General features: G+C 42.4%; 1 protein-coding gene across 1 annotated transcript in view; it reads left to right on the top strand.

Moving 5' to 3' along the window:
• Window positions 1-11,591, top strand: part of LOC126981236 (uncharacterized) — a 12,989-nt gene extending 1,398 nt beyond the window's left edge. The window contains exons 2-3 of the mRNA XM_050832096.1: window positions 9,125-9,253; window positions 10,917-11,591. Of these exons, the coding sequence (XP_050688053.1) occupies window positions 9,125-9,253; window positions 10,917-11,230 (443 nt within the window). The 3' untranslated portion in view covers window positions 11,231-11,591. The remainder of the gene's footprint in view (window positions 1-9,124; window positions 9,254-10,916) is intronic.
• The last annotated feature ends 2,975 nt before the right edge of the window (window positions 11,592-14,566 follow it).

Genomic DNA, 14,566 nt, shown 5'->3' with positions numbered 1-14,566 from the left:
TTTCTCTGTTTTATTGTTTTTCGTGGTCTGCTTTTTGCTATATATATATTTTTTTTGTCTTCTATTTTCTTGTGTGTGTGTGTGTGTGTGTGTGTGTGTGTGTGTGTATCGTATTCTTTTTTGTAGTTTCTTTTTTTTCTCATTCTTTCCTTCATTCGGCTTCCATGTGCTCTTCCTCCTCCTCCTTCTCCTTCTCCTCCTCCCATTGATTTTGAATATTAAGAAGAAAAAAAAATACAGACCCACTTAACACTCTCTCTCTCTCTCTCTCTCTCTCTCTCTCTCTCTCTCTCTCTCTCTCTCATTAGCTTCTATCTCTCCCGTTATTGAATATGAAAACAAAAGAAAGATAATTATTGCAACACGAGAATCCACAAAGCCAGCTCTCTCTCTCTCTCTCTCTCTCTCTCTCTCTCTCTCTCTCTCTCTCGTAAAACGTTTAGTAAATTTAATAAGGATTGATTTTTTCCCCCTCTTCCTTCCTCCCTTTTTCCCTCCCTCTCTCTTCCCCTTCATAATCGAGGAGGAGGAGGAAGAGGAGGTGAAGACAGAAGAGAGAACAATGGTAGCTAAGCCTTTTTCTTCCTCCTTTTCTTCCTCTTCTTTCCTTCTTTTTTTACTGTTTTCTCATCCTTTCCGTTTCCCCATTCTCTCTCTCTCTCTCTCTGGATATTTATAACGGTCTGTTGTGGGTCGGTTACTATCCTGTCAACTACACGTAATGGACAGAAAGTGGCGAGCTCTTTTATATTGCCTACTCCTCTCTCTCTCTCTCTCTCTCTCTCTCTCTCTCTCTCTCCCCTTCGCTTCGTCTTTGTTTATTTCTCTGTCATTTTCGTTCATTTTCATCTTTTTTTTCCTTCTTTTTTCTTTTTTCCTTCCTCCACTCCTCAATTCTCCTTCATTCCTTCTTTCTCTACTTCCTTCCTTTCCTTCTGTCTTTCCTTTCATCCCTCTTTTTTTCCTTTTTTCGTCTTTGATTCCTCGTTTTCATCTTTCCTTTCATTCGCTTCTTCTCTTCCTTTTTTCTCTATTTCCTTTCTCTAATTCTTTCCTTTCGTTCTTCTTCTTCTCTTCCTCTTTTTCACTTTTCTGTTCTTACCCTCTTCATCTTTTCCCTTTCGTTCCTCTTTCCTCCTTTTCTCCCTCTTATCTCCTCTTCCTCACCCTCCTCATCTCTTCCTCCCTCTTCCCTTTCGATGTTCCTTCCTCCTTTCCTTTCCCTCTTCATCTCCTCTCCCTTTTCCTTATCCTCTTCATCTTTTCCTTCTTTTCCCATTCCTCTCCCTTTCTCGCTTCTATCATCACCCTCCTCATCTTTTCCTCCCTTCCTTCCTTCTCTCTCCCTTCCCCCCTTTCCTCTTCCTCCATCTCTCTCCCTTATACCTTATCGTCCCCTTCCTGTCTCCCTTTCTTCCTTTTTATCTTCTATTATTATCCTCTTCATCTCTTCCTCTTCCCTTTCCTTAACCTCTCTCCCTCCCTCCCTCCCACCTTGTCACTGCACTGAATGGATTAACTTCACCAGGTAACACGAACACCTGTCTGCCTCCCACCTGTCATCATCATCACCATCCTTTTTTTCTTTATTTCCTTCCTTCTTTACTTTTTCTTCATTTATTTTTTCCAGGGATTTTTCTTTTCTTTTTTTTCCTTATGGTTAACTGTTCGTGCATACATACATACATACATACATACATACATACAATTTTTTTTTTTATATTTAGTTTTGCTCACCATCACTTTCATCATTCCTCTCTTATTTCTCTCCTTCCCTTCCTTTTTTTATTTCCTTTGTTTTCGTTTTAATTAAATTTTTCTATTTTTTTCACTTGGTTGTCATATTTTCTTCTTCTTCTCTCTCTATATATAACAACGACGAATGCAAATAGAAGACGTTTTAGTGGTGGTGGTGGTGGAGGGGTTAGGTGGTAGTGGTGATGATGTCAGTGGTGGTGGTGGTGGCGGTGACAACAATACCGTGAACAAGGAGGACAAATAATATAAAGTGGCGAGATTTTTGGTGCTTCTTCAGACCGAGTTTAGCGTCGCGACAGACTCAGAGTGGCGGACCCGATGCTGATCTTTGTTTTTCTTTTTCTTGTTCTTGTTCTTGGTTTTCTTCTTTTCCTTCTCCTTCGTCTTGTTCTTGTTTTTGTCTTCTTTTTCTTGTTCTTCTTCCTCCCTTTCTTTATCGTCTTTTCTTCTTTCTGGTAATATTTTTCTCGTGTTTATCTTCCTTACCTGCTAATCATATTCTTGATCATCTTGCTGTTTTCTCTTTTTTCTCTTGTTTTCTTTCATGTTTTCTTCTTTTTATTTTTTTCGTTCTCTTTCTCCCTTTCTTTATCATTACAGTTATTCTTGTTCCTCTTGTTTTCTTTCTTCTTCTTCTTCTTTTCCAGTATTATTTTCTTGGGGTTTCTTTCTTCATTTCCTTCGTTATTTTTTTCCTTCCATGTGTTCTTTCTCTCTCCTTCCCTCTCTCTCTCCCTCTTTCCCTCCATTTCTACGACCCTCCTCCCTCCCTCCCTCCTATAATTTCTCTCCCTCGCTTTACCTCCCTCCTTCCCTCCGTAATTTTCTCTTCCATTCTTCAATCGTTCTCTTCCGCCTTATAAGTTTCTCCTTAATGTAAACTTTCCTCCTCCTCCTCCTCCTCCTCCTCCCCCTCCTCAATAATACACACTTCCTCCTTCACTCATAATTCTCCCGGATCTAACTTTCCTTCCTCCTCCTCCTCCTCCTCCTCCTTCCTTCCACTTCCTCTCACCTTTCCTTCCTTCCTTCTTTACTTCTTTTCTTTCCATCTGTTGCTATTTCTTCCATCATTTTCTATTTCCATTTCCATATATCTCTCACCTTTCCTTCCTTCCTTCTTTACTTCTTTTCTTTCCATCTCTGTTGCTATTTCTTCCATCATTCTCTATTTCCATTTCCATATATCTTATTTTCTTTTAGTCTGTCTTCTTTCGTTTCTCTTCCTTCCTTCTCTTCCCCTTCTCTTTTTTTCTCATTTCCCTCTCTGATTCTTTCCTTCACCATCTCCTTTGTGTGTATCCTTCCGTATCCTTGTTTATTCTTCTTTGTTATTGTGTATCCTAAAGTATATATCCTTTTCTATCCCTGTGTATTCGTGTGTATCCTTGTGTGTCCGTGTGTATCTGTGTGTGTCCGTGTGTAACCCAACGCGGTGAGACAGGAAAATGCTCTGCCATGCCTACACAAGTTTGCTCGAAGACGCTGCATAAGTTTCGTTCGGCATCGCATGAACTCCGAGAAGGAATGATCGCTTGGTCCCGTAACTTTAAGGCGCCAGTATCAGGTTCACAGAGAGGTAGGGCGCCCAGGAGTCATTTACAGGGACACAGAATGAAGGGTAAAGGGGAGGCATGATGGCGGGGTAGCAAGGTGAACATTGTATTAGTCTATCAATTATATAGTTCACTCATCTCCCCTGAAGAATTCCCCTCCCCTCCATCACCCTGCCATGCCTTCCCCCTCCCGTATACCCACTCCGCTACCCTTACCGTTTCTTTCTAATTCCCTCCCCTCCATCACCCTACCATGCCTTCCCCCTCCCGTATACCCACTTCGCTATCCTTACCTCTCCTAAATTCACCCACCTACCCAAGATTCACCCACCCTCCCTTTCCCTTGGCATAATCACCATGATATTCACTCTAACCCAAAATTCTCTCTCTCTCTCTCTCTCTCTCTCTCTCTCTCTCTCTCTCTCTCTCTCTCTCTCTCTCCTTCCTATTCTTCCCTCGTTTTGGTGGTTTTACATCTTGAAAGCGAAGGAACTCTGGTATTCTTTATTGTAATTATTATTGTTGTTATTATTATTATTATTATTATTATTATTATTATTATTATTATTGTTGTTGTTGTTGTTACAGTTGTGGGACTATGTTATATGTTGTTGGTAAGGGGACTAATTGAGAGAGAGAGAGAGAGAGATTTATAATTATTTTCATCCAAAGTCACTTATTTTCCGTCCTGTCTTTCTTTATTCTCTCTCTCTCTCTCTCTCTCTCTCTCTCTCTCTCTCTCTCTCTCTCTCTCTCTCTCTCTCTCTCACCTTTCTTACCTCCAATGCTCTTCTCTCCTTCCCACGACCTTCCTCACCTCCCTCCCTCCCTCCCTCTCCTTTCCTCCCTCCTGTTCCCATCCTTTTTCCTCCCTTTCTCCTCCGCTATTTCCCTCTCACATATGCACCCCTCCATTTTTTCCTCCACCCTCCCTCTCTCCCTCTCACGATTTTTCCCTCCATCTGTTCCTCCCTATTCTTTTCTCCAATCCTCCTTTCCTCAGCTCCTTCCCTCCTTATCTTTCTCTCCACTTTCTTTTCCTCCTCTCTTTCACTTTCTTTCCTCCCCTCTCTCCCTCCATTCGTCCTTTGCTTTCTCTCCATTTCTTTCTTCCTCTTCTCCTCCTCTTCCTCCTTTCCTCGTCTTTCCTCTTCTTCTTTCGCTGCCTCCTCCTCCTCCTCCTCCTCCTTCCTTACATCTTGCCTCTCTCCTCTCCCTTTCAGTACCTCCCTCCTCCCTATCTCCCATCCTCCTCCTCCTCCTCCTCCTCACGATATTATGTTCACCTCTCCCTTCCTTGCCCTTCCTCACGACCTCTTCTCTCCTCCCCCCTCCCTCCCTTCCTCCTTCCTTCTCTCCCTCCTTCCCTCCCTCCCTCCAGTTGCGGTAAGAAAATGCTACCATGGTATGTTTGCCCTCCCTCCCTCCTTCTCCCTCCCTCCCTTTGTTCCTTCTTTCCTCCTTTCATTCTCTCCTCTCTTTTTTTCCCCTCCTCTCCTTTCCTCCTACTTCTCTCCTTTTTCTTCCTCTCCTCCTCCTTCTTCCTTCTTACCTTACTATTTTTTTTTCTCTCACTCCTCCTCCCTTTCTTATCCTTCTCTCTTGCCTCTCCTTTTGTTCCTTCTTTCCTTCCTTTTCCATTCCTTTTCTTCTCCTTTCCCTCTCTCCCTCTCTTTCTCTTCCTTACTCTTTTTCTCTCCTTTGTTATTTTTTTATTTTTTATTTTTTTACATTCCTCCGTGCCCTCCTCCTCCTTTCCTTCCACTTTTCTTCTCTCCATTTCTCTCCATTCCTTCTTCTCCCTCTCTTTCTTTCTCTTCTTTCCTTTTCTACATTCCTTCCTTCCCTTCCCTCTTCTTTTGTTCCTTCTTTCTCCTCCTTCCCTATCTGTTCTTCTGTTCTTCCTTCTACCTATTCCCGTTTTCTCTCTCTCTCTCTCTCTCTCTCTCTCTCTCTCTCTCTCTCTCTCTCTCTCTCTCTTCTTATGTTCCTTCTTTCCTCCCTCCCTCTCCTCCTCCTCATCCTTCTCTCATCTCCCTCTCATCTTCTTCCTCTTCACTCTATTCTCTCTCCCTCCTCCTCCTCCTCCTCCTCCTCTCCATTCTAATCCATATCTTCCATATCCATCTATCCTCTTCACCCATTCTTCCTCCTCCTCCTCCTCCTCCTCCGTTGCACTCTCCCTACTCACGTCACTGACAATATTTATATCTCCATGCCAACGAGAGAGAGAGAGAGAGAGAGAGAGAGAGAGAGAGACGAACAAACTCACACCTTCAGAACTTGCAATGTAGCGCCATATTTACACTCACACATATGACTTAGAGAGAGGATGAGTGAGGGGTTGAGGGCGGACTTGGGACGGCCTGGGTTTGGTATAGAGGTTGAGTTAAGCGGGACTTCTTGTGAACCACCACCATCACAACCTCTAGCTAGACAGTCAGGTTGTATATCAGCTGTTGGGAGGTTATTCTCTCGACACTTTCTGGTTGTCTGTCTCCTTCTCCCTCTCTCCCCTACTTTCCTTCTCTCTCTCCCTTCCTTCTGCTCTTTTTTAATCTCCTTTTCTTTCCAGTCCTTCTCCTTCTCCTGTTTCTTTCTCCTTCTCCCTTTCCTTCACTTCTTTTTCTCTCTTTCCATTCTCTACTTTCCTTCTCTCTCTCTCCCTCCTTCCTTCTCTTTTTTAATCTCCCTCCATCTCTCTCCTTTTCTTTCCAGTCCTTCTCCTTCTCCTCTTTGTTTCTCCTCTTCCCTTTCCTTCACTTCTTTTTCTCTCTTTCCATTCCCTACTTTCCTTCTCTCTCTCTCCTTCTGCTCTTTTTAATCTCCCTCCCTCCATCTCTCTCCTTTTCTTTCCAGTCATTCTTCTCCTCTTCCCTCTTCTACACTTCTTTGTCTCTTTCCATTACCTACTTTCCCTCCCTCCCTTTGCTTTGGTTCACTCAGAAATTCAGGCAACCATATTCACTATTCGCCAGTATTACCAGCTATCGTCAAGAGTATCAGTGTTGCCAGAGGATGGGAGAGAGGGAGGAAGGAAAGAAGAAACAGGAGGAAGGGAAAGGAAGGAAAAGTAAGGAAGAGAGAGAGGGGAAGGGAGAGAAAAATAATTTGACTGGAGGAAAGGAGAGAGGGGAAGGGAGAGAAAAAGAGAATGTGATAGGACTGAAGAGGATGAGAGAGAGAGAGAGAGAGAGAGAGAGAGAGAGAGAGAGAGAGAGAGAGAGAGAGGAAAGAAGACGAGGGAGGGGAGGAAAGAAAAGTAGGGGAGAGAGAGAGAGAGAGAGAGAGAGAGAGAGAGAGAGAGAGAGAGAGAGAGAGAGAGAGAGATTTAAAGTGTCTTGCAGGAATGTTGAGGAATAGAAAAATGAAAAAAAAAGAGGGAAAGAGAGGAAAAAAAGAGATAGTAAAAGGCTTGTAGGCTCTCACGTGCTAGCAGAAATAATGGTTAAGAAATACAGACTTATTCAGTTCACTTTCTGCATGACGGATGAGAGAGACAGCAACAGGTTAGAATATAAATGGAGTCTGCAAGAGGTCGGTTGAAGCTGGAGAGATATAATGTTGCTGCACTAATCACGTGGGTCTCAAGTTAGCAGAAGTAATGGTAAAGAAATACAGGGCTTCCAAATCAATCCACTCTCTGCATGATCGGATGAGAGAGACAGCAACAGGTTAGAATATAAATGGAGTCTGCAAGAGGTCGGTTGAAGCTGCCCTAACCACGTGGGTCTCAAGTTAGCAGAAGTAATGGTAAAGAAATATAGGGCTTCCAAATCAATCCACTCTCTGCATGATCGGATGAGAGAGACAGCAACAGGTTAGAATATAAATGGAGTATGCAAGAGGTCAGTTGAAGTTGCAGGGTTGTATATTAGCCTAACCACGTGGGTTCTTTGTGCTTGCTGGAATAATGAATAGCAAATACCACCTTCCAATTCAGTCCACTCTCTGTATGATCGGTTAGGGTCAGGATATGTCATTTTTTGGTACGAATGAGCCATATGAAATACCTTTGGCTGCCTTAGTTAAGTATCCATGGTGTGCTCTTTGGTACGAAATGATCTCAGTGGAAATACGTGGAGGTGAACTATTTTAATTAAGACTTGCTGGAATTAGAAGACGAAGCAATTTGTTTAAGATATGAGATTCGTCCTATCTACCCATGGCAATACTAACACAACAACCTCTACCAAATTAAGCCTTACCTAATGTGTGTAAGCCCCGGAATGTTTGAGAATACTAAAAATGCTAAAATACTAAAAAAAATGGGCCATATTCTTCTATACTTCGACACCCAAGCGCACACATTTTGCAAGGCTTTCGTAGAGGTTGTGTCAGTATTTCCATGGGTAGTTGTACGAGCCTAGTGGTGGTTTGACAAGGCTCCTTCACCATGAGCCTAAAGAATCACTCATAAGAACCCAACTAATGTCCTTTGTGGCCTTTGGAAGTCGTTGTTGTGAGAGCCAAAAGCCTTACACTCATATTTGATAAAGCTTTCGTAGAGGTTGTGTCAGTATTTCCATGGGTAGTTGTATGAGCCTAGTGGTGGTTTGACAAGGCTCCTTCACCATGAGCCTAAAGAATCACTCATAAGAACCCAACTAATGTCCTTTGTGACCTTTGGAAGTCGTTGTTGTGAGAGCCAAAAGCCTTACACTCATATTTGATAAAGCTTTCATAGAGGTTGTGTCAGTATTTCCATGGGTAGTTGTACGAGCCTAGTGGTGGTTTGACAAGGCTCCTTCACCATGAGCCTAAAGAATCACTCATAAGAACTCATAAGAGCCGAAAGCGTCTGAGTATCAATATGGGACCAAGGTTTAGCCTCCAGACTGCCTGGGTTGGCCTCGGGGTCGGCGGTTAACGTTCACTGGCCTTCGCTTGCCCTGTTGGTATTCCGGCCGCGCACGCAGACACAGGCACACACGCTCCCCTTCGCCCTGCAATAGTGGTAGCTGTAGTAGTAGTAGTAGTAGCAGTAGTGGTGGTGGTGGTGGTGAAGGATGAACGCCTTGTGCATGATAATTATAATCAGTAGTCTACCTTGTGTTCCCTTGATGAGACTTAGTTTAATAGGTTCGAAAATTTTCCAGATAAGCTTTGAGTTTTAACAGAGATGATGATGATGATGATGATGATGGTGGTGGAAATAAATAAAGAGCTTCTGAAAACAGTACTGACGAAGAAAACAATAGAGAACTTAAGTAAACATTGATGACGTTACACAATAATGAACGTATAAAAACTAAAACCGAAAAAAATGGAGAAAAAAAACCATTAGAAAACATCAGTGACGAAAACAACAATAGAGAACTTCAGAAAACAGTGATAACAAAACAAACACAAAAGCTTCAGAGCCAGAAAAGACTCCACTTACTAATAAGGTATCAAACGCCACACACTATCAAAGGTTCTATTAGTTTGGGCGTGTAACTTCATCTGTGTGTGTGTGTGTGTGTGTGTGTGTGTGTGTGTGTGTGTGTGTGTGTGTGCCCCCTGTTCTTCATGCGTCACTTTTCTTTATTCAATTCTGTTTTATCACTTTCTTTCCTTTATCTCTTTCCATCATTTATTGTATTTATGTCTTAGTGTTTGTTTTGATGTTATTCTATACATGTTCATTTATTCATTTATTTATTTTATTTATTTATATTTTTGTGTGTGTGTTTGGGTAATTCCTTATGTGCTGTTTTGAGTGTAATTCCGTCTCTTGTTTTGGTGTACGATGTTTTTAGTGTAATTTCTTCATTCTCTGGTGCCACACACTATCGAATGCTCCTCCCGTTCTCTCTTCCTTGGTCCAGGCGGCGCGCGGTCCTGCTATCACTGCCGGGTGCGGGAGAGCTGCCTGACGGAGGGTGAGGCCAAGGTGCGGCGCTGCGCCCCCGCCGTCGACCACTGCGTCAGGAAGCTCACCCTCAGCAGAGTCACAGGTGAGTCAGTAGAGTCGTTGGTGGGTTAGTAGTCATCGATGAGTCAGTAGGGTTAGTAGTGAGTCAGTGTGAGTAGTTTTTATGCCACTAGAGTCAGTTTAGTCGATGGTAGGTCAGTAGAGTCATCAGTGAGTCAGTATTTTTTTAGTCATTTGTAAGTCAGTAGCGATTATCAGTGAGTCAGCGGGAGTAATTTTTTTGGCACTTGAGTCCTTAAAGAGTCGCTTTAGTCGATGGTAGGTCAGTAGAGTCATCAGTGAGTCAGTATTTTTTTAGTCATTTGTGAGTCAGTAGCGATTATCAGTGAGTCAGCGGGAGTACTTTATTTGGCACTTGAGTCCTTAAAGAGTCGCTTCAGTCGATGGTAGGTCAGTAGAGTCATCAGTGAGTCAGTATTTTTTTTAGTCATTTGTGAGTCAGTAGCGATTATCAGTGAGTCAGCGGGAGTACTTTTTTTGGTACTAGAGTCTTTAAAGAGTCGCTTCAGTCGATGGTAGGTCAGCAGAGTCATCGGTGAGTCAGCATATCTTCTTATGAGTCAGTAAAATCAATAGGAATCAGTTGTGAGTCAGTGTGAACGATTTCTGACCAGCTAGACCATTCAGTGAGTATATTTGGACTATGGTAGGTTAGTAGTCACCAGTTAGTCAGCCGGTTTTCATATGAGTCAGTGGGAATCAGTTGTGAGTCAGTGGGTGCAATTTCTGAGTGTCCAGAGTCGGTAGTGAGTCAGTCTAGTCAATGGTAGGTCAGTAGAGTCACCGATGAGTCAGCAGGGTTTCCACACACACACACACACACACACACACACACACACACACACATCTTTCCTCTTCTCCTTCCTCTTCCTCCTCTCCACCTTTCAGCATCGTCACCTCCTTCCTTCCTTCCTTCATCAACACATCCTTCACAAATCCTTTTCATCTCCTTTGCCTCGTTTTTATTTATTTATTTATTTATTTATTTTTTTACAGCCATCTCCTCACTATTTCATCATTCTTTTCTTTCCTTAACCCTTCCGTTTCTCTCTTAATCACCTCCTCTTCCCCTCTCACTCCCACTATCACCACAGCATCCTATACATTCAACCTACGCTTCCTATCCATCTCTTCCTAAAGGGGTGGCGGTGACGGAGAGGTTCGGCGAGCTACTGCGTCAATATTTCTTCGTCTTTTCTCTCTCTCACAGCAAATAACTTCCCACTCCTACTTTGCCTCTCGATGTAATTCCCTCACGACACATCCTACATAAGCATCCTACTCTATTCTTCAAGAGTAATGGTGCCTCCTCTTTCTTCTCTTGCCCTTCTGACACATTCTACACATCCTACGTTGATGGAGGAGTCATTTTTTCTTCATCTTCTTCCTCCTTCTTTACCTCATTCTTGCCTTCCCTGCACATCCTATACAATTATCCTACGCTATCCTTCAAGAGTCATGGTTCATCCTTCTTCTATACTGCCCTTACTACACATTCTACACATCCTACGTTGATGGAGGAGTCATTTTTTCTTCATCTTCTTCCTCCTTTACCTCATTCTTGCCTTCCCTGCACATCCTATACAAGTATCCTACTCTATATCCTTCAAGAGTCATGGTTCAGCATTCTTTTATACTGCCCTTACAACACATCCTAGACAAGCATCCTATACGGTATCCTGCAGGAGTGGCCGTGACGGAGATGTACTGCGGCGGGCGGGACTTCCTGAACGCCGCGCGGGACCGGGGCTTGGTGGAGGAGCGCTGCTACACGGAGGAGGAGGAGCTGGTGCTGGTGGAGGGCCGCGACCGCCGCACGACCACCACCGTCTGTTACTGCGCCGCCGACCTCTGCAACGCCCACCCGCCTCCGCCCGCGCCTCCTGCTGCCTTGGTCTTCCTCCTCCCTCTCCTCCTCGTCTTCCTCCACTCAGTTAGTTGTGTGTCCGTTCTTCCGTTTTCGTCTTCGTCGTCGGTGGTTGAGTCTTTGAGAACGTGACGGCGTGTTTGAGTATGTGTGTGTGTGTGTGTGCGTGTGTGTTTTATATAAGGGATGTAGTTGTTAATATCGTTGTTAGTTCCTCCTCCTCCTCCTCCTCCTCTCTTCCTCCTCCTCCTCCTCTTCCATATAGCACACGTTGAACTGTGATATTGTATTTTTTATTGCTATTATTATTACTATATCATTACTACATATAAGCTTCATGCGTGTGTGTGTGTGTGTGTGTGTGTGTTTTGCAGTGTAAGCTGAGTACTATTACCCCATGAAAGATAATATGTACTTAGAGAGAGAGAGAGAGAGAGAGAGAGAGAGAGAGAGAGAGAGAGAGAGAGAGAGAGAGAGAGAGAGAGAGAGAAAATACTTCCTCTCTTACACACTCAAGGGTCCAAGACTTAATATCATTCCTGTAAGATCTGAACTTTATTAATAAGAGAAAAAATAGAGAGAAAGAATAGAAAGAATAGAGAGAATAAAATAGAAAGAATAGAGAATAGAATAGAAAGAATAGAGAATAAAATAGAAAGAATAGAGAATAGAATAGAAAGAATAGATAATAGAATAGAGAAGAGAAGAGAATAGAAAGAATAGAGAATAGAATAGAAAGAATAGAGAATAGAATAGAAAGAATAGATAATAGAATAGAAAGAATAGAGAAGAGAAGAGAATAGAAAGAATAGATAATAGAATAGAAAGAATAGAGAAGAGAATAGAAAGAATAGATAATAAAATAGAATAGAGAATGTAATACAGAATAGAATAGAGTACATAATAGATTAGAATGAATAGAGAATAAAATAGAAAAAAACAAAGAATAGAATAGAAAGAATAGAGAATAGAATAGACAGAATAGAGAATAGAATAGAAAGAAGAGATGATATAATAGAAGGAATAAAGAATAGAATAGAGATTAGAAAGAAGATAATCAAGAGAACAGAGAATAGAATAGAAAAATAAGGGATAGAATAGACTCCCGCTCCGCTTAAGTATTAGTGAGGCTAAGAAGAAGAAGTGTCTTTCATGTGTATTTTTTGTATCGATTTATTTATGTACAGAAAATGATGAGAAATGAGAAATAAAGGATTGTTACGAAATAGTTGAATTAGTTATTATTGAAGGTCTTCCTAATGTGATTACTATTGTTACTACTACTACTACTACTACTACTACTACTACTACCATCACTACTACTAATATTGTTGTTGTTATTGTTGTTGTAAGATACGCAATGCTTGTCACTACTAATGAGATGATTTTGTTTGTTTATTATTATTATTATTATTATTATTAGTAGTAGTAGTAGTAGTAGTAGTAGTAGTAGAAGTAGTAGTAGTGTGTGTGTAACGAAGAGGGAGGCGGAAGAGAAAGAGAAAGAGAGAGAAAGAGCATGCGTAGTGAGGTGGGGGAGGGGGGAGGATGTGGGACAGGGGGGCGAAGGGAGGATCATGCTGACACTGTCCACTAACTAAGGGAAGGGGGGGAGGGGGGAGGTTATCAGGGGCGAGGCCATGCAGAGATACCTAAGTTGTTGAGGGGAGGATTTAAAGGCAATTAGGACATGGCGGTGTTTGTTTGTATTACAGTTTTTTAATCCTTCCTGTTTATGGTCATTTCCCTTTTTACTTCTTCCTTTCTTTCTTCTCTCTGTAAGCCTCATAGGACATGGGGAACAGAGTTAGGACATGGTTTGGGTATTACAGTTTTTAATTCATCCTGTTTATGTCTTCCTTCTCCCTCTCCTTCATTTCGTCTCTCTGTAAGCCTCGTAGGACATGGGGTATAGTGTTAGGACAGAGTTAGACCATAGTTTGGGTATTACTGTTTCAAATTCATCCTGGTTACGTCTTTTCCTTCTACATTTCCTTCATTTCTTCTCTCTATAAGGCCCATGACAACATCGCTTGGAACTCCCTTACTCTGCTTCTGTCCAAACTCACCTCCGTTTCCTAGCCTATTATGACACTAAAGGTCCTTCTTCTTCTTCTTCTTCTATGTTTCTTCCCCTCAGAAGGGGAAACGGGCCTTCGTCAGTGATTGACGGCCCGTCGGCCAGGCGGGGAAACGGGTGCTCATGGCAGCCCGTAGCTGAGCCGAGCGAGCAACTCAACAGTCTACAGGTGGCCCAGAGGCAGGAGAGTTGCTCGCTCGACGAGTGCTGGCGTTCCGCCTCTCACATTGACTCTTTTCAAAGGCCAAAAAAAAGTATGTTACTCACTCTCCCATTTGTTCTTTTTCATGTTCATGGTGCAGAAGCCTTGCCAAACTACCACCAGCATCAAAGAACTACCCAAGGAAATTCTAACCCCACAGCCTTAGCAAATGTGTGAGACTTTGGACTTATTTCTCCCTCACCACCACATGCCCCCCTTAATGATAATAGTTGCCCCAGCTCACCACTCTGTAAGCCCCATACCATCATCACTTGGGCCTCCTTACTCTGTGTCTGTCCTCACTCACCTCTCCTAGTCTGTAATACGACACTAGATATTTCTCCCTCGCCACCAGACGCCTCCCTTAATGATAACAGGTGCCCCAGCTTTCCAGTTTCCCACACCAGACGCCCCCCTTAATAATAATAGATGCCCCAGTTTACCACAGTTTCCCATCCCATCCAGGCTTGTCACTAAAAGGTTCCCGCTGTCTGATGCTACTACTGTTGTTCCACTAATTGAATTCCACGCAGCTTATTGCTCATTTGTTTGCCTGACACTAGAACGTTAAAATGTTGGTAATCCTGTTTAATTTATTCTCTTATTCAGGACATCGGTTATTCGGTTAGTAATAAAGCTCTAATGATTCTTTTTACGTGACATTCGGCTCTTCCACTCGCATTTTTTTTTTCTACCTTGTGTTAAAGTTCGTAATACAGTTCCAGTTAATTATCTCCTTCAAGTAAACGGTTATCATATTCGCTTCGTTTCTTTCCAAATGTTAAAAGGCTTGTGATACACTTCTATATTGATTATCTCTACCAGCTTATCATCTTAAGTTGTATTGTTTAAGGCTTTGGTATTTGCTTACAGAGACTTGGAAATGAGACAGTCACCCTTGTTAAAAGCGACTTCCATTTATTATCTCTTCAGTTAATCATCTTAAGTTGTATTGTTTAAGTCTTTGATATTTGCTTAGAGAGACGTGGAAATGAGACAGTCACCCCACCTGTCACCCTTGTTACCAGTTACTCTTACAAGGCGATTCACTAGGCATTACAAGTCACAAGGTAGTTAGGTGTCCATCTTAAGCACTCTGTTCATGCATTATAAGTTACAAGTTCGTTATTCATTCGCTATAAGCACTTCGTCAGTCAGTCAGTCCCCTTAAGGCTTTGTGTCCACT

The sequence above is a fragment of the Eriocheir sinensis genome, chromosome 47 (assembly GCF_024679095.1).
Source record: "Eriocheir sinensis breed Jianghai 21 chromosome 47, ASM2467909v1, whole genome shotgun sequence".
NCBI lineage: Eukaryota > Metazoa > Arthropoda > Malacostraca > Decapoda > Varunidae > Eriocheir > Eriocheir sinensis.
The sequence above is the reverse complement of the archived record's forward strand: the minus strand, read 5'-3'. Positions and strand labels throughout refer to the sequence as shown.